Below are 25,611 nucleotides of genomic sequence, written 5' to 3'. Positions count from 1 at the left end.
ATACATCAGGAGTGGTCAGAATTGTGAAGGGACGTGGGTAAGTGATGTCCAGGGGCTTATTAGTTGTGGATGTAAAGCTGGTGAGACTCGCCAAAGACAGAGATCTTTATCTCTTCTGGTCATCAACACTGAGCCCCTAGAACAGTATCTTGTGCAACATGACTGAAAGATTGTGCTCAAAGAAGCTGTTGATGAACCGATAGAGTTTTGCTTAGTGAATGACGATTTGTCATTTGCTAAGTGCTCCTGCCTCAGTCCTGAGCTAGATTTTAGGCTGTGAAGAAGGAAAATGGATGGAAGAAACCATAGGCAACTCGTGATGGGAGGCAGTAAGGGGGAAACCAGAGGAAGGAAGCTTACTGTTACTTAAGCACCAGTGACATTCTTGACCCATGAGATTGCAGATTAGCCGAGTTACTGTGACGTTTTTACTTGTCTGGGCAGAATTGTAGGTTAGAAGGCCAGACCTTGGTTAAATGGTGAAGCTCATGAATTTTGCCACAGGTACCATTGGACTCTCAGGCTTCCTAGGTGGCTCAGTGGTAAGAAATCTGCCAGCCAATGCAAGAGACGCGGGTTCAATCCCTGGGTCAGGAAGATCCCCTGGAGGAGGAAATGGCAACCCACTCCAGTATTCTTGCCTGGAGAATCTCATAGGTAGAGGAGCCTGGTGGGCTATAGTCTGTGGGATCACATAGTCAGGCACAACTGAATGACTAAAACACACACTTTTCCATATGGCTTTTCTATAACCAGAAGAGCTGGCAGACTGCAGAAATAATTCAGAGAGGTCAGTGGCATCATCAGAAGTATCATGAATTAGAAAATAGGTGCTTTACATACATCATCTCTGATCATCTCAAAACCTCTACAATATAAGTATTATCAGTCCCGTTCTATGGGATAGGAAACTGTGCTCAGAAGGGTTTAGAAACTTACCCCTAACCACCAGCAAGCAGAGGATTCAAGCTCCTGTCTGTCTGACTCTATGTCTGTGCTCAACCTCAGCTAGAGAGTGGGAAGGAGGGTTGACCAGGGCTGCGTAGAGCTCTCCACCCCAGCTTCCTCAGTTTTGTAGGTAACGAATCATTTTCTCCTTCCACGTCAAAGAGGCATTTGATAGTTGGGTTGCGCTGAAGTGTTTGAGGTTTTGGAAACCAGTGGAAACCCCTGGAGGCCTGTCACTAGGAGCTGCCAAAATAGGAGGAGGAGTACGTCAAGGTCATGGGTTTGCATTCAGCCCTAGCCCCAGGTCCCAAAGTGTGCTAGACAGATTCTCTGGCTCCTAAAGCTCATAATTTTCTACCAGCTTCCTCCTTTGACTTCGGGCCCGAGAGTGTGCGATTTTAGGGAATGTGGGTGATTCTGCTGCTGCCTCTGGAGTCGGCTTCTTGGACAGGCCAAGCACCTCCTTCTGGTTGGGACTGTGGCTCCATGAGAGCAGAGTCTGCGTCCATTTAGTGCTCTGTTTTGCATCATTTCTGGCATTAGTGAGTGAGCACTTAATCAGTACTTCTGAATGAATGAATGGTTAAACTTCTAAAAAATAAACTACTCAAGAGTCATACACTTGGCCCCAGACCTGTAATGTTTAGGCATCCAGAGAGCCTGCCTAGTTCTCTATGGTCGTGGTCAGCAGAGCTTATGAGCACCTGATATAAATTATTCCAATGTTACAAATGTTTCCATGTAAAAGAAAAATAATTGTATAGTAGAAAATACTGAAAACAGATAAGAGCGGTCAAAGAATGAACCATCTAAATTCCACTACCCAGATAAAATCATTTTGGTTTATTTCTTTGTCTAAATGAATTACACAAGTAAGGAATGACATTATAGAAAGTATATGGAGTAAAATATGAACATTTTCTCCCTCCCCAGAAATGACTACTGTTAATAACATGGAGTATGTGCTCAAAGTGTTTAATTGTATGTGCACATTTTCAAATATATATAAATGTAAATTGGAATATACAGAACAAATTGTTCTGCAGCTTTCTTTTTGTCACTTAATATTCTAAGAAACCCTTCTGTAACAGTAAATAGAAATCACTGTGGCCTTTTAAAGGACTGCAAAGTATTCCATAGGCTCAGTGTACAGTAATTTCCCTGTAATAATGCTTCCTTAATGATGGATAGTTACCTTGTTTCCGGTTAATCCCTGTGACAGTGAATGCACATCCTTATCTATGTTTCTTTGGATGCTGGAACATAATATGTGACCGTTTATACAGTCCTAAATTTAGAATTGCTAACCTCTAAAGGTGTGTGCCAAATAGTATGTGCAGTTTTAATGGCTTACTCTTTAAAAAATACATATTTATAGTTGAATAAGTTTGATGTGTTAACATCGTGTAAGTTTAAGGTGTATAGCCTGTCACTTTGATGTATTTATCGATTGTAATATGATTGCCTAATATAAGAATATTTATCATGTTACATAATTATAGTACAATATTGCTGCCTAAGTACTAATTAGTCTTACTCTTAGCCACAGTTTTTTTCAAGTTATAAGTTTTAGGGTGTGATCAAAAGGAAGTAAACAAATGTACACAAAAATGTGTGTGTATACATATACATCACAATTTACAAGGACGGTTGGGAGGAATTTCTCTCTAAGGAGTCTGAATAGTTATATATTTTTTTATGATGAATCAGATCAGATCAGTCGCTCAGTTGTGTCCAACTCTTTGCCACCCCATGAATCGCAGCACGCTAGGCTTCCCTGTCCATCACCAACTCCCGGAGTTCACTGAGACTCACGTCCATCGAGTCAGTGATGCCATCCAGCCATCTCATCCTCTATCATCCCCTTCTCCTCCTGCCCCCAATCCCTCCCAGCATCAGAGTCTTATCCAATGAGTCAACTCTTCGCATGAGGTGGCCAAAGAACTGGAGTTTCAGCTTTAGCATCATTCCTTCCAAAGAAATCCCAGGACTGATCTCCTTCAGAATGGACTGGTTGGATCTCTTGCAGTCCAAGGGACTCTCAAGAGTCTTCTCCAACACCACAGTCCAAAAGCATCAATTCTTCGGCGCTCAGCCTTCTTCACAGTCCAACTCTCACATTCATACATGATCACAGGAAAAACCATAGCCCTGACTAGACGAACCTTTTTTGGCAAAGCAATGTCTCTGCTTTTGAATATGCTGTCTAGGTTGGTCATAACTTTCCTTCCAAGGAGTAAGCGTCTTTTAATTTCATGGCTGCAGTCACCATCTGCAGTGATTTTGGAGCCCAGAAAAATAAAGTCTGACACTGTTTCCACTGTTTCCCCATCTATTTCCCATGAAGTGATGGGACCGGATGCCATGATCTTAGTTTTCTGAATGTTGAGCTTTAAGCCAACTTTTTCACTCTCCACTTTCATTTTCATCAAGAGGCTTTTTAGTTCCTCTTCAGTTTCTGCCATAAGGGTGGTGTCATCTGCATATCTGAGGTTATTGATATTTCTCCCGGCAATCTAATAGTATGCTTTTAAACATCTGGCTGGTTTTTACTGAAATCTTACTATCTGTGTTCTCCTTTGTACTGGCTGCTAGAAGACGAAGAGTCAAGTTTATGGTCTGTTTCTAACATATAGACATAAAGGTCTATATATATACATGAAAATAAGTGTATAAATGGTGTATTATCTTCATGTATATAAGCATAGAGAGAGATAATGGATGAACTTTACTGCTTGATTCATCATCATACTTTGATCTTGAAAAATAATGTAATTTTCTGCTATAGATTTTCTCAGAGGAGACATTCTGGGTGTTTTACCCAGCATAAGCTATAGTAAATTTCTCAGAAATCCTCTAGGACAGCTGCTCAAATGATTCAGTTGCCTTTGTTCAGCTGGTGGGTCCTCTCGCCACTGCATTGCTCTTTCTCTTCTGCTTTGTCCCTCTTGGCTTGTGCAAGCTCTGACCTTGGCTACCTCCTGATCTGTATCATCCCCGGAGTGCCTCCCTCCCCACTGCCCTGCCTCAGAAATGGACTTGTTCTCCCCTGCAACCCACTGCTTTTCTTGACAAAATGCTGATAAGTAAAATTCTCTGCCTTCTCGCACAAGGAAGTATTGTTCATAAGTTTTTCAACTCTATAATAGAAAAAAGGGAGTAAATCTCCAGGGTGGATGCTTGGGTTTCATCTTTTGTAGGTTTCTTTGATGATTTTGAATTGAATCTTCCTAAAATATGTCCCTCTTATTTTTTTCTAGGTGAATGTCGGATGTGTACCCAAAAAGGTAGAGCTTTTATTCCTCCTTCCTTTCATTCCCCTTGGGCATATTTGGTGAATCGTGATCAGAATAAGGTTATTTTCAGATGTACCAGTTAAAATCCTTGCCTCAAAAAAGAGCTGAGAAACCTACTAACGGTAACCACAGGATAGTTTTTATTTGTGTTTGTAAATATCATTCGGGCTTCCCTGGTGGCTTGGTTGTGAAGAATCCACCTGCAATACAGGAGATTAGGGTTCGATCCCTGGGTCAGGAAGATCCCCTGGAGAAGGGCATGACAACCCACTCTAGTATTCGTGCCTGGAGAATCCACATGGGACAGAGGAGCCTGGTGGCCTACAGTCCAGGGGGTCACAAAGAGTTGAACACAACTGAGCGACTGAGCATGCACAGATAACATTTATTAAGAAGCCTGAAGAGGGAGAAAAGATGCCTGGGGATAGAGTATCTGAAAGACCCCTGGCTTCTCTCCATCTTTCCACTCTGGTATCCTCAGTGTATGATCAGTAGTATCATGCCCCAAACCCACAGGATGGCTGGTGGAGCTCCAGGCAGGATGTCCTCACCCAGCACTTTCCCCACAGATGGCTTTAGATTCTCCTGGCCAGGGCAAGCTACCCCTGCAGAGGAGACTGGGCAAGTGAACGGCATATTCAGCCCAGAGAAAGGGAGGGAGGGGCTGCTGCAGAGATAACCACAAAATATTAGCTCCTGGATACTAACTGCATCATACATACAAGGGAAATTCATCCTGACCATTCACCTTGTGGTTAAGTTCTCACAGGGAAAAAGTTCCTTTGGGGACACAGTGGGGAGATAACCAGGAATAGAACACAGTGTCGTCTCCAACTTCTGATGGTCTAGAAGGAACAAAGGCCGACCAAATGTGCATAGTCATGACGTTAAAGAAAAGCATTATCTGTCTGCACAGGATAACCTTTTCTCAATAGGGAGGTCCAGCCAGGAAATAAAAACGATTATATCCAACTCTAAGCCCAAGTGCCGAAATGACCAAGACCTAGTAGCTGAGGGTAGCAAATGGATGGGTGTGGCTCACACACATGGCTTCAGTTATTACCTGGAACCCTCAGTGACTTTGCACAGAGTCGGGTGTTTGCCTCAATCCATCTGGTCTTTCACCTGCTCCAGTGCAGCTCTGATTTTTTTCTCAGGGAGACTAGAACGGTTTTTCTCCTGAAAAGATGTGTCAAGATTGTCGGGGTTTTGTTTTGTTTTGTTTTATCTTGATGTTGATAGTTTTTGTTTTTCAGCAGGAATCTATTGCCCTGTAAACTATCCATGTTAAAACCATGCGTCATGTGACTTGGGGTATCTCCTGGCCATTCTAAAATTGAATTTCTCAAGTTGCTTGAATGATGTTTCTGAGGATAGTATTTGGATGCCATGGTGGTAAGCAGTTGATAGAACTGCACCTCAGTTAAAAGAGTCCAGCAGAGTCATCAGTTTATTCTTTTTGAGGCACACGGGGAGAAAAGCAAAAAGAAGAAATCAAAGGCTTGTTAAAAGTGGAGTCTCGGGCATTTCTGACCAATAAAATGGCAGTTTGCCATCTAGACTTCTGGATGCCAGTTTTAATTCAGTTATCATGACAATCAGTTGGTATAAAAAGTTTTTACAGATTATAGGCGACATCCCAGTCAAATCTTGTGAGTTCCAGGTGTCTGGTTACATATATCCTTACAAAGACATATTGTAGTTACCGAATACATAGTAAGAGTCCGTTCTTTTAAAGTTTCCAGTGATCACTTTTATCTCACAGTTTCCTTCCAAGTCACTTTAAAGTTATAGATGCAAAAGGTTAAAGAAATCTGAAACTTAGAATGAATGTAAGCAGTAGTGAATAGAACTGTGAGGCATATACTATTCTGCTTTTATAGAGCTTATAAACTAGGGAATGAATTCAAGAGCAGAAGTAATTTCCCCCAACGTTTCAGAAACCTCACTAGAAAATCTATCTGGTCATATTTCTGAACTTCTCTTTAAAAATGTTTAGTTTTATTTGTTATTTATTTATTTTTCTTATGTTTTTATTTGTGACTTAAAGATCAGTATTTTTATCTATTGTTATATAGTTATATTTTTCTATAGGAAAAAAATATCTCTTTTCTCTCAAGACTCAGGCACCACTTTTTTTTTTGATATAGGTAATGTGGAACACTGCTGTCCACTCTGAATTCATGCATGACCACGTTGACTATGGCTTTCAAAGTTGTGAAAGTAAATTCAATTGGCGGTATGTATAAATGCTGAGATGGTTCTGTTTATAAGCGTGAATGTTTTCTTTCATAATGAAGTGAACCATAAACTTTTGGGGACGTATTATTATTATTAATGTAAACGGTATATAACAAACATTTGGAGGTGATGGATATGTTTGTGGCATTGACTGCAGTGATAATTTCATAGGTGTATACTTGTCTCTAAACTCATCGAGTTGTATACATTAGATACATACAGCTTTTTGTGTCTCAATCATACCTCAGTAAAGTGGTTTTAAAATACATATACAACATACAAGGTCCATGTTAGCTATTTTAAAGTTGTTGATTCAGTGGCATTAGGTATGTTCATAGTGTTGTACAGCCATCACCAACATCCGTTTCCAGAACTTTTCCAGCCTCCCAAGCAGAAACAGGGTACCTGTTAAACAGTCTTCCCTCCCACATGCAAACCCCTGGTATCTCTACTTTATCTTCTGTCTCTATGGATTTGCCTATTCTAGGTACCTGACACAATATCTGTCCTTTTATGCCTGGCTTATTTTACTTAGCCTAACATTTTTAGAGTTCACCCATGCTGTGGCATGTGTCAGAATTTCATTCCTTATAAGGCTGAGTGATAGTCCCTAATGTTTATATACTGTGTTGTATTTATCCATCCTTCAATGGACTCCTGGGTTTTTTCCATCTTTTGTCTGTTGTGAATAATGATGTTATGAACATTGGTCTGCAAGTCCTGTTTTCAGTTCTTTGGGGTCTACACCTAGAAGTAAAATTGCCGAGTCTTGTGACAGTTTATATTTTAACTTTTTTGGGAAGCTTTTATACCTGTTGTTTATTTTTTATTGAGGTATAGTTGGCATACAACATTATATAAGTTTCAGATGTAGATCATAGTGATTCACACCTTTTAAAGGTTATACTGCATTTGTAGTTATTATAAATCATTGGCCATATTCCCTGTGCTGTCCAATATATTTTTGTAGCTTATTTTATGCATAATAATTTGAACCTCTTAATCCCCTATGTTTAACTTTTAAAGGAACTGCCATAAACTTTTTTTTGGTCTCCTTTTGGCTGCGTCTTGCAGCATGCAAGATCTTAGTTCTCCAAGGGATTGACGCATGCCCTCTGCAGTGGAAATGGGGAGTCCTAACCTCTGGACTGCCAGGGAATCCCCTCGTATAAACGTCTCTGAAGCCATACATTTTAAAAGTTAGCTTATTTATTCATTTATTGAGCAAATAATGAGTGGCCATGACATAGTAGGCTTTGTGCCAAAGCAGTGTCCTTGCTTTTTGTGCAGAAAAAAATTTATGAACAGTTTGTGTTAACTGAACGTTTTCCCTGGAGTAGATTAAGGTTTCTCTGCATGCATACGGAAAGCAGACAGACACAGGGGAAGGGGCGCCTGCCTTTAGAGACACGCACCCCCAGGGCTCTCGTGGATAGTCTGATTCTCTGCTCTGGGGTGTTCATGGTCAGAGGCCCTAGTTACCACTGAGCAAGGAGACTACGGATCCTCAGTACTGACTCTGGTTCATTGCAGGATTATAAAGGAAAAGCGGGACGCCTATGTGAGCCGCCTGAACACCATCTATCAAAATAATCTAACCAAGGTGAGTGTGTCGGGCTTTGAACTTTGAGAAGGAGCTGTTCTCTGCTGGAGAACTGAATCTGGCCAGGCTGAAACACAGCCTCTACATTTATCTCTTTTCTTTCTTTATGATTAATGGTTTTGATGTTGATCTGTCAGAGCATAAATTGGACTCGGTAGATCAATCTTGTTTCTGTTTCTGTGGAGAGATGGTGGTATGTGCCAGGTCTCAGCGAATACCTGCCTGCACCTGTCTGGCCCTCCACTCAGTTCCAGAAACCAAGCACCTAAGAGCCTGATTTATGTAACAGTGTGCCAGTTTGTGGATTAAATTCAGGACCATTATCTCCCTGGAACGCTGCCACTGCTCACCTGCTCAGAACAGCCCCGTCCTTGGTGGCTGGATCTACTCAGGACATGCTGTGGTTCAGAAGGGCATTTTTGTGAACGTAGTTCGGTCAGCAAAATTAGGCAGACATAAACTGGGCTGTAGATGTGCTCATTGCTACTACTATTGGTTTTAGGCCCTCTTGGCCAATGAAGAAAGGAAATACATGTGTTTATGCTTATCTATGTGTATATTAATAAACATATCTATGAAGACTCTAAAAGTGAAAGGAAAATCAGGCCGCGGTGTGTTTGCTTTCAGCACACTGTGGTGGTCTTTGCTGTCCTGAGGCCTTTCCTGCCTCGTGTTTTACCGCCTGAGCCACCAGAGAAGCCCCCCCTTTGTGCTTCCATGTCACACCTCTTCCATGGCACTGTGCTGGAGACATCGACGAACTGTGCACCATGAACCGTCCAACTCTCCTTCCTCTTTTTTATTTATTTTTTCTAAATCAATTTATTTTGGGCCACACGACCTGCGGGATCCTAGTTCCCCGACCAGGGGTTGAACCCACAGCCTTGGGCAGTGAAAGCTCAGAGTCCTAACCACTGAACCACCAGGGAATTCCCAACTCTCTCGACGGCATGACTCTCACCATCCTTCGTTGGTCTTTGTGGTCTCACTCTGCAGCTTCTAAGACTTCGGCATCGCTTAGGTTATGTTAGATCAGTATAGTTGGGTTATATTTGGGCCACTGTAATCTCCTTAGCAGCATGTTTATATTTTTATAGGTTTCTTTTTGAGAAGGTGATATTTTCGGACCTTAAGCCCAGTTCAAAGGGAACATATTTGGTCTTCAGATCCCTGTGCACTGAGTTCATGGGATTTTAAGGCTGATAGACATGAATGTGAGATGCCATTTGCTATATGCTAAGACACCCAAGTTAAAAAAAAAAAAATTTTTTTTTAATGGAACTTGTTTAAAATACTTTTGCAAAAGAGAATGGAAAACTACTCAGGAAACAACATTTTTTTAATACTCACAAATCTTGGTGTGTAGCAGAATTTCCATGACCTCATATGGGAAAGGAACCATAGGTCATCCAGAAATTCAGAATAGGAAACTTTCTGTTAAATATCCTAGGGAATGAAAAGTAAAATTTCATCAGTTTCTTTCCTAAATGATTACGTATATTTATTGCCACTCGACTCAGTCCCTTTTTTGTCTAACATGGCAATAGGAAATCATTACCTCATGAAGGAAGGTGTTTTGGGAGCCTTGTGGCTTTTGGCATCAATCTTGTTTCACCTTGATTAAGCAGGGCATCTGCAGAACAGGCCTGGAGGGCTGATTAGAAAGGAGGAAATAGCTCAATTTAGAACCAGGTATGCTCAAACTTAAACCATCCTGTTCCGTGATCGTGCTTACAAGATTCCAGTGTCCTTGTGGGTTGCCCACATTTTTTGCCTGTGCATGTATCATGGCTGGCAGAAACTTGCTGGCAGTTCAGACTCAGTCCCAGGCATGGAGGCTGCCAGTGAGAGCAAATCAGATCTGAGTTCTGAACCCCTTCTGTGTAAAACTTCACAGTCATGTAATTGTGATGTTCTTCCCCTCTTCGTTTGAGAAGAGAAGGATGGTGTTTCTCCCTGCTTTGGCCTCAGCTCCCTGCCCCTTTATTCTTCTTGTTTTTCTCAGGCTTCTTTCCTCCAGACACATCGTTCTTCAGTCTGTTTTCATTCCAAGTGAGGAGGGCTTTCTCCTTCACCTTTTGGGAACAAACATGTAATCTTCTTCTTCATGGGATGACTTGGATATATATATACTTTTTTAGTTTCTAGGTTTTCACCCAAGATTCCATCTTTATTTCTACTTTATACTTCAGCATCAATGGCAACCCCCAACCTAACTATCAATCAACAGTTAGAAGTTCTGTAGAAACTCGGACGTCAGAGAGTTGTCTTGGCATCAGCGAGCCATAAATCAAAATCCTCCATAGAGACTGGAAAAAATAAGTTGCTGCAAGCTTTGTTTTGCCTTTTTTTTGCGGGGGGGGGGGAGGATCTTTTTTTTTTTGGCTGTGCCGTGCAGCTTGAGGTCAGTTCCCCAACCAGGGATCAAACCCTGGCTCTGGCTGTGAAAACACCAAGTCCTAACCACTGGATCACTGGGGAATTCCCTTGTTTTAATTTTTTAATCTTTTTATTTAATCTCTCTCTCTTTTTTTTAAAAAAATTTAAATATAGTTGATTTACAGTGTTCTGTTAATTTCTGCTATAATGCAAAGTACCTCAATTATACATATATATTTTTTTCATATTGTTTCCCATTGCAGTTTATCACAGGATATCGACTATAGCTCCCTGTGCTATGCTGTAGGACCCTGTTGTTTATCCATCCAAAATATAATCGTTTGCATCTGCTAACCCCAAACTCCCAGTACTTCCCTCCCCACTCCCTTGTTTTTCAGTCCTACAAACAGGCTAATGTTACCGTGCTTTCTTCTCCAGTCCCACATAGACATCATCCATGGCCATGCAGCATTCACGTGCGATCCTCAGCCCACAGTGGAGGTCAACGGGAAAAAATACACCGCTCCTCACATCCTGATCGCCACAGGAGGTGTGCCCTCGGTTCCTCAGGAGAGCCAGATCCCCGGTGAGTCTTCCAAAGGCATCTGCTAACAAATAACAGTCAGACAGCCCTTACCGTTGTTTCCCACCATACCCGCCACAGCAGGGCATCTGCCCCTTGCCAGTTCTTTGTCTTGGACACCTGAGAGGAGGCCTCTGCAGAACCTGAATGTAACTGGTTTAAGTGGTGCCTAAGTGACAGGGCAGGGCTTCCCTGGTGGCTCAGATGGTAAAGAATCTACCTGCAGTGAGGAGACTTGGGTTCGATCCCTGTGTTGGGAAGATCCACTGGAGAAGGGAATGGTTTGCCCACTCGTTTTCTTGTCTGGAGAGTTCCATGGACAGAGGCTTAGTCCTTGGGGTCGCAGAGAGTCGGACACGACTGAGCGACTAACACTTTGACTTTTCAGTGATGGGGCAAAGAAAGATATATTTCATCCAGCTCCAGGCTACAGGTAACACAGGAGGAAAAATCAGCAAGTGCCCCATCCTTCCCCTCTCGGCACAGTGGAGTCTGTTTCTAGCCTCAGTTTGTTGTGAGACATTTACTGTTTTGTTAAAAGGAGAGAAATCTTGTATAGATATAACTTCATCCGCTAATTAAGCCTTCTTATATGCGTATTTTTCTCTCATGTAAAGAATTAGAAATTAAAGCAGTAATGAATCTCCGACAGTCATCTGCCTTTACTTTGTATACACAGAGAGGAATCATAAGGTATTGCTGTGTTCTGTCATAGAAAACACTGTATCTTTTTCTCCAACTAGTTATAAGCCCTTTGTTTTTAATAGATGATGATCGTGGTTTATAAAACTTTTATATTCTCCATGGATTGGCTTCTTCTTTTTTTTTGGCCATGCCATGTAGCGCGTGGGATCTTAGTTCCCTGACTAGGGATTGAACCCAGGTCCCCTGCATTGGGTGCACAGTCTTCACCACTAGACCACCAGGGAAGTCTCTCCATGGATTGGCTTCTGAAGACCCACGACCAACCTGAACTGATATGGAAAATTTTGAGTTTCTATGCATGTAGGTATTTCTTTCTCTCTGGAGAGGGAATCTGTAAAATTTCATAAGCTTTTAAAAGGGATATGTGGCCCAAAAGCTAAAGAACAACTAGTGTAAAAAAAAAAAAAAAATGTTAGAGGAGCAAGGTCGTGAGGCAAGGAGCGGTAGGTTTGCAGCCGCCATTTCTTCCGCCTCCGGTCTCTGGATCTTTGGTAGAGCGTCCAACATCGCTATGCTGGGACAGAGCATCCGGAGGTTCACAACCTCAGTGGTTCGTCGGAGCCACTATGAGGAGGGTCCAGGGAAGAATATACCATTTTCAGTGGAAAACAAGTGGAGATTACTAGCTATGATGACTTTGTTCTTTGGGTCTGGATTTGCTGCACCTTTCTTTATAGTAAGACACCAACTGCTTAAAAAGTAATCCATGAGACAGATAGGAAGAGGAGCATATTAAGAGGTGCAGTCTCTTAAAAGGATCAATCCCTTGAATTCAGCATCCTAGATATGTTTGTAAATAAACTTATAGCATAAAAAAAAAAAATGTTAAAGATACTGTTGTCAAATAACTTAAAATTTAGTTGGTGAGATGGGATATAAACATCCTGATAGGGAACAGCTTTAAAAATGGATTGTTTAGAGAAAGAAAGCAATGTACAGAACAATGTGTATAATATGCTGCAGTTTGTGTTGTTTTAAAAAGGCGGGGAAACTGTGCAGATGCACCGGGGTATCTGGAAGGGCACACAAAACCCTAGGAGAGCACCAGAGCCCTGGGTGGGAAAGCAACCTGCTTTTCACACAGTGGCCTTTGGTGCTTTTTGAGTTTTTTAAAACATACATTTATTAAAAACATGTAATAAAAATAAATGCAAACATAAATAAATAAATAATAAATGCAGAGAAATGTAAATATTCCAAGGTGATTGCCAGACAGTGAGCGTTGGGTCGCTGAAAGGGGGGATGGATTACTATGAGCTAGCATAGACCAAAAAGACTTGCCAGGAGAAGGGCTTACAGATTTGAGTATTATGTGCTGAAGAAGAAAAAGGCCAGAAGAACCAGTGGGTGATGAGGTCTTTAAGGGACATTCAGTCAGTTCAACCAGTTTTCTAGCAGTGAAATCTAGAAGCAAATATATTGAACTGGGACTTCCCTGGTGATCCAGTGGTCAAGACTCTGCCCTCCCAAGGCAGAGGGCTCAGGTTCAATCCCTGGTCAGGGAACTCAGATCCCACATGCCACATAGTACAGCAAAAAAGCCCCCCAAAATACATTGAACTGAACTTGAAAGAAGCTTAGGGCCAAATTGTGAAGACTTACAAAGTGAAATTAAGGAGTCTCTGTCATTCATGAAAACCAATTATTAATAGCTTATAAATAGGGTAGTGACAAGATCTAAGTGGTAATTTTAGAAACCTAATCTGACAGTGACTTACAGAGGAGGAAGGCCAGTTAGAAAGTTGTTAGAGTAGAACGTGCAGGAGGTGGTAATAGGTTCTGAACTACAGTGTTAGTGTCTGAAATGTGGTGGAAGAACTCAGTTCAGCTCTGCAGACAGTTACTGAGCCACTGGTCTATGCCAGGCACTAGGAGAAGAGAGCAGGCAGGAAACACAGAAGGGAAAGCCAGCTACTCTATTTCATTGATTCCAAGACACATTTTTAGAAAATGTTCAACACTTCTGAAATCAAGTTGTGTCCTTAATCATTGTGCATTAAATTTGGCAAAATGCAGTATTTTTAATAACTGATGAGATGGTTGTTTAAAGAAGGAATCACAGATTGAGAACTCAAGACTTTGGATTATTTGTTTTCTTAAATAATTATATTTCTTTATTTTTGGCTGTGCTGGGTTTTCGTTGCTGTGTGCGCTTTTTTCTAGTTGGGGAGACCAGGGGCTACTCTACTTGTGGTACAAGGGCTTCTCAATGCGGTGACTTTTCTTGCTGCAGAGCACAGGCTCCAGGGCACGTGGGCTCAGTAGTTTTGGCTCCTGGGCCCTAGAGCACAGGCTCAATCAATAGTTGTGGTGCACGGGCTTAGCTGGTCTGGGGCGTGCGCGAATCTTCCCGGATCAGGGATCGAACCCATTGTCTCCTGCATTGGCAGGCGGATTCTTTACCACTGAGCCACCAGGGAAGCTCAAGACTTTGGATTATTGATGGAGGGTGGTCTTTTTAACTGAAGTGGTAAATGAGAAAGGGATATAGTTTGGGAGATATTATAAAACTAAGGTTCAATTTAGAAAATAGCAAGTTTGAAGCAGAGTAGAATCTTATAGCCGGACAGTTAAAAATATGGGACTGGAGCCTGGGGAGAAGGTCAGAACTGAAACTATGCATTTGGAAGTCTCCCCGCAATGAAGGGAGAGTTGGTTAAAACCTTTGAAGGAAAAAAGGCAGAGAGAAGAGAACCAAGATAGTGAGCCATTTGGGGGTGGACCTGAGATCTTAATTTCTCAAAGAAATTTAATAGTTATTTAGTCATCATGGCAGAGGAAATTACAATGTTGACTTTGGGAAGATTTGATTGGCAGCTTCCTGAGTGGAGACTCAACAGAAGTCATCAAAACAGTGATGAGGTGAGGAGGTGTTTGGTTTGTGCATAGAATATGGTTGTTTTACAAGAGAAAGCTCCACTGGTGTGACCTGTATTGCCTTTCCCTACATAGGTGCCAGCCTAGGAATAACCAGTGATGGGTTTTTTCAGCTGGAAGAGTTGCCTCGGTAAGCGGTTTTCCTCCCTGACCTCCGTGTTCATTCTTCCTCAGTCTCCTAACATTTCTTCTACTTCCTCTTCCCAGATGTTATGTGTAGGTGTTTCCTAGATTCTCTTCTCCCACCTCTTTTCTTTTTATGACCTTGGGTCTCTCATCCATGAGCACCCCTCAATAAACGACTCAAATCTTTTCATGCTTTCGGTCCAAGGCCATGCTTTCAGTCCAAGATGTTTAGGACCAGACTCAAATGCAGGGGTGTTTTGAAAATAAGCACTGAAATCCTAAAACTGTCTTCTCTCTTCAGCGTGACAGAGCATCCGTTGATGATATGTCTAAAGTGACTCATTCAGGTTTTCAGAGCAGCTAGTGCAGAGGCCTCTGGATAAATGAAGCCTCCGTCAGTCCCACAAAAATAGGTTTCCTGAAAGTGTCATTTATATGTGTTTATCCAAATAACCTTTGTAAACCTCTGCCACTGGTTTAGATACACACAGAGAAAAAAGATAACAAGGAAGATGGTTTCTCTTTTTTTTTTTTTGGCTGCACCACGCAGCACATGGAATCCTAGTTCCCCAACCAGGGATCAAACCCACAGCCCCTGCAGTGGAAGCATGGAATTCCAACTACTGGGCCACCAGGGAAGTTCCTATTGAAGACATTCCCAGTTGCAGGCTTCCTAGATGGGAGGGGTGCTCTCCTCAGTCATGCTAAGAATTGGGGCACCAGGGAACAGGAGGAGGGGCCCTGTTAGCCCAGAGACTGGCCTTTATCTTCTGTGAGTAGCGCTTACTCACTCCCGGAGTCATTGTTATTGTTGCTCAACTCTGTTGCTCCCTCGGTGGGCGCTGCCAGTCCACTGTGAGGTCTTAATCCCGAGCTTTTACATAAAGGCCTTCCTGGTGGGTGACTCATAATCCCTGCTCGCTCCTTTACCTTGATTCACCTGGAGCCGCAGACTGTCCACAAGGGACAAGAGGGCGTCCTGGCATTTTCGTGGCTGCTGTGAAAATGTCCCATTACAATATTCAGACCAGGTCATCTTCTGACTTTGAGAAGAGCAAGCAGATTGTTTAGGTTTGCTGGGACATGGCAGCATGTTAAGAGAGCAGCCTTTCTTCATGATCTTTTGAGTTTTAGGGATGACAGGTGTGAGACGTGAGAATACATGCAGAAATGTGGTTGTGACTCATGGTGTTTAAATGATATAATTCAGTCTAGACTCAGAGAAGCTTCATTCTAGATATCTGTCCGTTACATATTTTTAAACCATTTATGAAACGTGTAGGTAGCAATGCAAGTTTCAGAAGTGAATATATGCATGTTATAAATAAGACTCTGGAAACACAGGAAAATAACAATTGGTATATGATTTTTGTCTTTTTTTAAGACTCCTTTATCATTGTTATGTTGATAAGTAAGTGAATAATCAAAGAAGGAACAAATTCTGTAGGTGAAGTTAACACGTGCTCTGGGCTGTATGATCCAGCTTTGTCCTCGTTGAGCTTATGGCTGAGGGGAAGCTTGAGCACAGACCCTGTGGAATACTGTGGGGCAGGGAGTTCTGAGGGCCGTGATGAGGGAAAGAGAAGAGCTCTGGGGACCTAGCAGAATATAAGACTGTTTCCACGTGGTGGAGGCCTCCCATAGGTGGCAGCCAAAGTGTCTGTGTCCCCAGGGTGAGCCGTGGCCACCCCCCTCCTCTCCTGGAGACTCTCCAAGACCTGTAGGCATTTAGGGTAAGAAGGAGAATGTGGAGGTTGTTCTTGGTTCACAATTTTTACCTAACTTACTGAGTTTTCATCTACTGAACACTGGTGTTTTAAATCAAGACTCCACAAGCCTGGGTGTATGCTCCCCAGCCTGAGCTTCAGCTTCTTAAGACCATGCCACTGTGTCTTCATTCCTCTGGCAGTCTTTGTATCACAGCGTGGAGCCTGGGAATGAAGCCAGCCTGAAGCGCAAAGCTGAGCGGCTTTAAGGGACCACAGCATCTGAGCACCTGGATGCAGCCATCCCTGAAGCCAGAACTTCTTGGTTACATGAATCAATACATTCCTTTTTTTGTTCTAAACCAAAGCAAATGAAAAGATTGTTTCCAGTGGTTACTTTAGTGGTAAAAAGTAGACAAGAGGGGCCTGTGGAAGCTGAGAGGGGAACACTGAGCTCCTTGAAGATTTTTCACCTATTTCTTGTATATCCTTTCTGCTGAGAATACATCTCTGAATCAGGAGTGTTTCCTGTGACCTCTCTCACGCTGGAACTGCATGTCGTTCTCTGTGCTTTAGCGGACCCCTGGGCATGTTTCCCCTCAGGAAACCTCAAGTGCAGGGATTGCTACCCATGGCGTCCAGCGCAACGCTTAACAAAAGTAGGACTTAAATAAGAAATGTTTGGGCAAGAGAGAGAAGATGGAGAGGGAAGAGGAGGGACTCAGGAGCAAAGACCCAAAGAAAGGAATGAGTCAACATAGAAAAAGGGACGGTAGAGAGGGAAGAAGAGCTATTTCCTAGTTTCCGAGTTAGACATGTCTCTTTTTGTGCGCTGGGTTGTATAAGAGAGTTCTTACCTCTGGTCATACCATAGGGAGAACTCCCTGCCCCACAGTGTTCCACAGGATCCGTGCTCCACCTCCCCCCAGCCATTCGGGTTCATACCACATCTTCCATCCACACTGAAGCCCTCTAAAGACAGGGACTCACAGCATGGATACCCTACCTGTGGTGGTGGTGGTGGTTTGGTTGCTAAGTCGTGTCCAACTCTTGTGACCCCATGGACAGAGGAGCCTGGCAGGCTACAGTCCGTGGGATTCTCCAGGCAAGAATACTGCAGTGGCTTGCCATTTCCTTCTCCAGGGGATCTGCCCAACCCAAGAATCGAACCAGGTCGCCTGCATTGTAGGCAGATTCTTTACCAACTGAGCTACAAAGGAAGCCCACCTTACCTGTAGAAGATACTAAAAAAGGGTTTCCTTTCTTGTCCCCTGATTGCTCACTTCTTACCCAAGCATTGTGCTAGTAGTGCGACCGTGTTCGAAGCTTGAGAGAACGCCAATCCCAAAAGGGGCCGAGGGGGCACTTTTTCTGTAGGCTGCAGTGGGGAAGTTGGGGACTGGGGTTAGCTTCCCCGTTGTGGACTCAGACCTTCGTCCAAACATTTATCTAGTATTTAAGTTGCTTTCTTAGGCCAGAATTTATTCAGGACATCTAGTTTCATTGCAGCTCTATCCTACAAGTTAAAATGCTTCAATTGGCCTTTCATCATCTTGGAGAGACTGATAGGATTTAACAGTGATCAAGGAGAAATACTAAGCTAGAGGGGAATAATAGTGTTTAGAACTATGCCAATTTTAGTTTTAGGTGTGAAGATCATTGCATAAGGAATCATCTCTAGCTTCAAAGGCTTTTTATTTCCTCTCTGAAGAAACGAAGCTAAGGAATTTTTTAAACACCTAAAAATATATTTCCCTTCTACAGAAGGATATTTTCTGCTTAAGATGACTATGTTATCCCGAACTGGACAGAAAAAGGAAATGAATGAAAAGACAGATGAAATCTGAATAAAGTCTGGAGTTTGGTCCACAGTAATGTACCAGAGTCAGTTTTGACAGTTGTTCCACGGTTTGTTGTTGTTCAGTCACTCAGTCGTGTCCGACTCTTTGCAACTCCATGAACTGCAGCACTCCAGGCTTCCCTGTCCTTCACTATCTCCCTAAGTTTGCTCAAACTCTGTCCGTTGAGTCAGTGATGTCATCCAAACATTCTCATTCTCTATTGCCCCCTTCTCCTCTTGCCCTCAGTCTTTGCCAGCATCAGGGTCTCTTCCACTGAGTTGGCTCTTAGCATCAGGTGGCCAAAGTACTAGAGCTTCAGCATCAGTCCTTCCAATGAATATTCAGGGTTGATTTCCTTTAAGATTGACTGATTTGATCTCCTTGCGGTCCAAGGTACTCTCAAGAGTCTTCTCCAACACCACAGTTCAAAAGAATCAGTTCTTATTGGACCACTCTTTATGGTCCAACTTTCACATCTGTACATGACTACTGGAAAAAACCATAGCTTTGACTAGATAGACCTTTGTCAGTGAAGCGATGTCTCTACTTTTAATATCCTGTCTAGGTTTCTCATAGTTTTTCTTTCAAGATGCAAGCGTCTTTTAATTTCCTGGCTGCAGTCACCATCCGCAGTGATTTTGGAGCCCAAGAAAAGAAAGTCTGTCACTGTTTCCATTGTTTCCCCATCTATTTGCCATTATGTGATGGGACCAGATGCCGTGATTTTCTTTTTTTTGAATGTTGAGTTTTAAGCCAGCTTTTTCAGTCTCCTCTTTCACCTTCATCAAGAGGCTCTTTAGTTCCTTTTTGCTTTCCACCATAAGGGTGGTGTCATCTGCATATCTGAGGTTATTGATATTTCCCCCAGCAATCTTGATTCCAGCTTGTGCTTCATCCAGCCTGGCATTTCGCATGATGTACTCTGCATGTAAGTTAAATAAGCAGGGTGACAATATATGGCCTTGACATACTCCTTTCCTAATTTTGAACCAGTCTGTTGTTCCATGTCCAGTTCTAATTGTTGCTTCTTGACCTGCATACAGGCTTCCCAGGAGGCAGGAAAGGTGGTCTGGTATTCCCATCTCTTTAAGAATTTTCCACAGTTTGTTGTGATTCATACAGTCAAAGGCTTTAGTGTAGTCAATGAAGCAGAAGTAGATGTTTTTCTGGAATTCCCTTGCTTTTTCTGTGATCTAGCATATGTTGGCAATTTCATCTGTGATTCCTCTGCCTTTTCTAAATCCAGCTTTTACATTTGGAAATTCTCAGTTCACCTACTGTTGAAGCCTAGCTTGAAAGATGTTGAGAATTACCCTGCTAGCATGTGAGATGAGTGCAGTTATGCAGTAGTTAAAACATTCTTTGGCATTGGAATGAAAAGTGACCTTTTCCAGTCCTGCGGAAACCACGGTTTGTAAGATGTTAACTTTATTTTTTTAATTAAAGTATAGTTGATTTACAATATTGTGTTAATTTCTACAGTAAAGTGACCCATTAGGCAATTTGTACGTTGTTTTTGGTACTGATTTTCTTCATGACTTACCCGAGGACATTGAATATAGTTCCATGTGCTATACAGAAGGACCATGTCCATCCACTCTACATCTACTGACCCCAACTCCCAGTCCATCCCTTCTTCAACCTCCCCCCATAGCCACAACTCTGTCCTCTATGAGTCTGTTTCTGCTTTGTCGATAAGTTTCACTTGTGTCGTATCTTAGGTTTCACATGTAAGTGACGTCATACGGTATTTGTTTTTCTCTTTCTCTTATTTCACTTAGTATGATAACCTCCAGTTGCATCCATGCTGCTACAAGGGGCATCGTTTCATTCTTTCTATGGCTGAGTAGTATTCCATTGTATATGTGCACCACATTTTCTTTATCCATTCGTCTGTCGATGAACATTTAGGCTGTTGCCATGTCTCGCCTATTCTGAGTAGTGCTGCTATGAATATAAGATGTTAACATTGGGAAAACCTGGGCAGGGATATCCTTAGCTTTTCTATAAATCTACATTTATTCAAAAATGAGCTTATTTCCCGATCTTAACCCTCTGCTCTTATAGCCGCAGTGTCATTGTTGGTGCTGGTTACATCGCTGTGGAAATAGCTGGCATCCTGTCTGCCCTGGGTTCTAAGACATCAATAATGATACGGCATGATAAGGTAAAATCTGTTCTTGATGCTAATCTTTTAAAAATTTTACAGGGAGGGCTTCCCTGGCAGTTCAGTGGTTAAGAATTTGCCTGCCAGTGCAGGGGACTGGGTTTTGATCCCTGGTCTGGGAAGAGTGCACATGCCTTGAGTCAGCGAAGCCTGTGCTTCATAAGTAGAGAGCAGCCCCCGCTCGCCACAGCTAGAGAAGGCCCATGTGCAACAGTGAAACCCAGCACAGCCAAAAAATAAAAATACAAGGAGCGTTTCCTGTTTCACTGTCAATAAATAGAAGGTGCAGCACGTGTATTCTGTTCCTCATGGAGCTGCACAGAAGGCAGGATTAGGACCAGTGTTCTTCCCAGCCACCAGCTGCTAGTTGAGAACAGTGGGCACCCCAGCTGGCGTTTCTGTCATGAAGTAGTGGGTATACTAATAAGTGCCTAATAAGGCACACAGGCTTAAACATTAATATTAGTTAAATTGAGCAGACTGCCAGGTTAATTTCTTATTCTGAAAATCAATTTCATTTGGCCAGATAGTATTGGAGTATTAACATTCAGTCAAAATTTAGTACGTTCTTTGCATTAAAAGGAAACATCAAAGATACTTGCTTACTATGTTCATCGCAGCATTATTCACGATAGCTAAGAGGTAGAAGCAACGCAAGTGTCTGATGACACGTGAATAGATAAACAAAGGTATGGTTTCTTAGATAGATAAATAAATGGTATTCCATTCCACACAAAATGGAATATTATTCAGCTTTTAAAAGGAAGGACATTCTGACACATGCTACACAATATGACGAAGCTTGAGGACATTATGGTAAGTGAAATACGCCAATCTCAAAAAAATAAATATTATGATTCCACTTACATGTGGTATCTGGAGTACCTATGCTCAGAGAAACAGAAAATGGAGTGGCATTGCCAGGGACTGGGGGAAAGGAAACGGGGAGTTGTTTAGTGGGTACAGAGTCTCAGTTTTTCTTAATTGAAGTCTAGTTGGTTTACAGTATATGTTAGTTTCAAGTGTTCACCATTGATTCAGTTATACATACATATATATATTCTTCAAATTTTCTTCCCTGATAGGTTATTACACAATACTGTGTGTAGTTCCCTGTGTTATACAGTGGGTCTTTGTGGGTTATCTGTTTTGCATAAACTACTGTGCATATGTTAATCCCAGCCTCCTAATTTATCGCTCCCCCACCCCCAGAGTCTCAGTTTTGCAAGGGGGAAGATTCTGGTCGCACAACAATGCGAATATACGTAACACCATCAAACTGTGTCCTTAGAAATGGTTATATGGTAAATTTAACGCTCTGTGTTTTTCGCCACTGGGACTTCCCTGGTGGTCCAGTGGCTAAGACTAAGGGCTCCCAGTGTTGGGGGCCCGGGTTCAGTCCCTGGTCAGGGAGCTGGATCCCACACGCTGCAGCTCAGTTCACATGGCATGATGAAAGATGCAGAAGAGCCAAATAAATATTTAAGAAGAATGTGTGCGCATAACTGACTCACTCTACTGTACACCTGAAACTTAGTACAACGTTGTAAATTAACTGTGTTTTAGTTTTTTTAAATGGTTAAAAAAACTCACAGTGTGGCCATGAATGAAGAAGACAGGGGGACTGATACTGAAATTTCCTCCCAGGTTTGTAGCATATCTTTAATCAGGTTTTATTCTTTCCTGCCACCCATCCCTCGGCTGCCTCTGTATATAGGTGCTCAGAACTTTTGATTCAATAATCAGTTCCAACTGTACCGAAGAGCTGGAGAACGCTGGCATTGAGGTGCTGAAGTACTCCCAGGTACGACCGAGCCCTGGGCGAGCTTACCACCCTTGGTCATCCGTCTGTCCTGCATCTCACTGGTTCTATCAAGACAGATTACATCTACCCCAGTCCGTTATTCCTTTCTAGAGTACTTCCAAGTCTTTTCTGTACCCTAAGAAGCTGTATTTCACACTGATGTTTTAATGAAGTCTAAGGTATAAAAGATGAGGAATCTGGTAGTTGAATTTAGTTTAGTTGGAACTAAAACTATAATTTTTGTGCTCCAATTCCTCCTCTTCAGGGAGTCCTCATCTCCCTGATGGTCCAGTGGCTAGGACTGCACTCCCAGCAGAGAGGGCCTGGGTTCGATCCCTGGTCAGGGAGCTCGGTCCCACATGCCACAGTAAAGATCAAAGATCCCGCCTGCCACAAGTAAGACCCAGAACAGCTAGATAAATATGTGATAGATAAAATAATAAATGTTTTTAAAAAACCACAGTCCTCATTGAACATCCTTATTTTTCAGGTTTATACTTTTTTCAGGAAATATTATTATGGAATCTCTTTTGAAAGCATATCATTGAGTTTTGTAGATGAAAACAATGACAAAGTGACTATATATATATATATATATTTTTTTTTTTTATTCTCAGGGAATCACCAACTTGTCAGATTTTTTTCCCTGAGTATGAGCCTTGTAATAATGATTTCCCCCCCAAAAGCTTTGTCCTTTCAGCATAGGCCATATTATAAGCAAAATAATAAATGTGAAGTTGCTTTGTAAATGCTGAAGTCTAGACTGGTGGTGAAAGTCAACATCAGAATCCCCCTGGGACTCCCGCTAAACATTGTATGTCCTTCACTCTCCTGACCTAATCCTACCCTCCTCCCTGATCCTAAGAGTGTCCTGGGAGAAGCAAGGACTGTGCAGTTTAGAAAATTCTTAATGAAGCTGCTACAGCCCATTTCCTCCCCCGAGTCCAGTTGCAAATCACTGTGCTTAGATTTGTGATTTAAAATTTTATCACAACTTGGAAGTACACTTTAAAATACTTTGTTTTTAAGCTGAAGTGTTAGGGTCTTGGCATGAGTTGACATTTCTGGCCACTGGCTGTCTGATTTGGGGTCACCAAGGATACTGTCTTGGCTCCAGAGAGTTCTAGTGTGGGCAGCCTTTGGGCAGAAGTAAATTGTCAGCATGTAGGACTTGTATGATTGGAGAAGCAAATGGCAACCCACTCCAGTGCTCTTGCCTGGAGAATCCCAGGGATGGCAGAGCTTGCGGGCTGCCGTCTATGGGGTCGCACAGAGTCGGACACGACTGAAGCGACTTAGCAGTGGCAGCAGCAGGACTCATATATGTGCTTCCCAGGTGACTCAGTGGTAAAGAGTCTGCCTGCCAAGCAGAAGATGAGGGTTCGATCCCTGGGTCGGGAAGATCCCCTAGAGAAGGAAATGGCAACCCATTCCAGTATTCTTGCCTGGAAAATTCCACAGACAGAGGAGCCTGGCAAGCTACAGTCCATGGGGGTCTCAAAGAGTCGGACATGACTGAGCACACACACTGAATCCTGAATCATTTGCAGGATTCAGTGGAGAGTTTTTAAATGTCAAGAATTCTAGTTTCCTGTTTATTTGCTTTCCTTCCCATTCCCCCCACCCCCAGTTAATAACTTGTATTTGCCAATAGGTCAGGGAAGTTAAAAAAACTTCTTCGGGCCTGGAACTCCGCATGGTTACTTCAGTTCCGGGTAGGGAACCCACCTTCACCACTATTGCAGATGTTGACTGCCTGCTCTGGGCCATTGGGCGGGACCCAAACTCCTGGGGCCTGAATTTAAACAAACTGGTAAGTTGACCTAGTCTGCCTGTGATATTCTTCCCCTCACTCCAACTTTGTTTAAAAATGGTTGATATATTTTACTGTGTAAGTTTAGAGAATACAGCATGATGGTTTGATTTATGTATATTGTGAAATGATTACCGCAGAAGGGTCAGCTGACATCCATCTTCTCATACAGATACGATAAAAAGAAAGTAGGAAAGAGAAAAGGAAAAATACTTCTCTGTATGTTGAGAACTCGGGATTTACATACACTCTTCACAGCAGTGTTGTCTATAGTCATCTTGTGACTATAGATACTGCATCCCTAATACTTACTTATACTGTAACCAGAAGTTTGTTTTTGACCACCCTCCTTGCCTAAAACATTCTTGAATCAGTTGGTAGTCCTGTGGTTTCCCCTGATCCAGTCCCAGACCCCCCAAAACTTGAGTGGGTTCTGTTCAATTCTTTTCATTTGTCTAATTTGTCATCAAATCCCATTGCTTCTGCCTTTGAAAGTTCTTTAAAAGTTGTTTTGTTTTTTTTTTCCATTTCTGGTGTCCTCACTCTAGATCAGGTCGTTGTCTTGCTATTTCCTGACTAGCCTCCTCATTACAGATTTCCTTCGTACTCTGATAGCTGTCTCTTTAAAGCCCGATAATTATTCCTTACCCTCTGCAGCTCTCATCGTGATGGATGGGTGTGTGACTTGTCTGGGACGTTGTGGCACTCAGGGATGGGTACGCATGTGAAGCTGACCTACCAGTGCCATCGTTCTTACTTGTCCTTTAAAATTTTAAAGGATAGTCTGGTACAGTAGCCTGGGGTGTGGGTCCCAGTGTTTGACCCAATTTTGAACCTTATATTAGTTTCATGGCCTTAGGAAAGTCGCTTAGCTACTCTTTAAGTTTCAACTGCTTCATGGAAATATGGAAATAAAAATAGTACTTGTCACATTGGGTTAGACAGAAAGTAAATGAGAAAGTGCATGCAAACTAGCTTGTCTAGATGCTGGCTTATAGTATGAACTCAGCCAGTGTTAACCAGCTGCTGCTGATGGTGAGGATAATGATAATTGTTCTGATATGCTATACTCTTCTACTAGTAATAATAGAATATTTTATATGTTTGGTGGAGGTTTATATGGTGTGGCAAAGAGTCAGACACGACTGAGTGACTTTCACTATGTATTTGATGGAGCCTCTTGAGGAGTGTGTGACAGTTTGGTTTATATTCTAATATTAGTATCTGTTTTAAGTTCCATCCCTTTTTCATTTCACTAAAAGCCATTTTTCATAATTAAAAAGAATAAAATATCCAGGGACATGTTCTACTTGATTTTAATCTCATTATTCAGTGAAAGTTAGTAAAATCAGTAATCTATTTTTATATTAATGAAGCTATTCACCCAGCTTTTCACCTTTCAAGAGATGTTGTGCCATTACACAGACCTAAGCTTTGCTAGTCCAGTTTTCAACTATATTTGCTGAACTTTTAAAAAATGAGGCAAAGATTTTCCCTCAGTTCAGTGTTGATATATTTTTAG

At 42.2% G+C, this 25,611-nt stretch overlaps 1 protein-coding gene and 1 pseudogene across 5 annotated transcripts in view; both read left to right on the top strand.

The window, feature by feature from the left end:
* GSR (glutathione-disulfide reductase) overlaps positions 1–25,611 on the top strand; it is a 64,193-nt gene that overhangs the window by 29,105 nt on the left and 9,477 nt on the right. For all 4 annotated transcript variants that reach the window (XM_086380916.1, XM_086380915.1, XM_086380917.1 and 1 more), the window contains exons 2-9: positions 4,209–4,235; positions 6,395–6,483; positions 8,019–8,088; positions 10,906–11,053; positions 14,708–14,762; positions 20,373–20,472; positions 22,190–22,276; positions 23,931–24,089. In XM_086380916.1, coding sequence (XP_086237042.1) covers positions 4,209–4,235; positions 6,395–6,483; positions 8,019–8,088; positions 10,906–11,053; positions 14,708–14,762; positions 20,373–20,472; positions 22,190–22,276; positions 23,931–24,089 — 735 coding nt within the window. The remainder of the gene's footprint in view (positions 1–4,208; positions 4,236–6,394; positions 6,484–8,018; positions 8,089–10,905; positions 11,054–14,707; positions 14,763–20,372; positions 20,473–22,189; positions 22,277–23,930; positions 24,090–25,611) is intronic.
* LOC147343704 (cytochrome c oxidase subunit 7C, mitochondrial pseudogene) lies at positions 12,156–12,578 on the top strand (annotated as a pseudogene). Its single transcript, XR_015156448.1, has one exon. The product of XR_015156448.1 is annotated as a cytochrome c oxidase subunit 7C, mitochondrial pseudogene (transcript).

The sequence above is a fragment of the Bos grunniens genome, chromosome 27 (genome assembly GCF_055505025.1).
Source record: "Bos grunniens cultivar Pamir isolate PY7600 chromosome 27, Bosgru_T2T1.0, whole genome shotgun sequence".
Classification (NCBI taxonomy): domain Eukaryota; kingdom Metazoa; phylum Chordata; class Mammalia; order Artiodactyla; family Bovidae; genus Bos; species Bos grunniens.
Note: the sequence above shows the minus strand (reverse complement) of the source record. Positions and strands in the feature narration are given on the sequence as shown.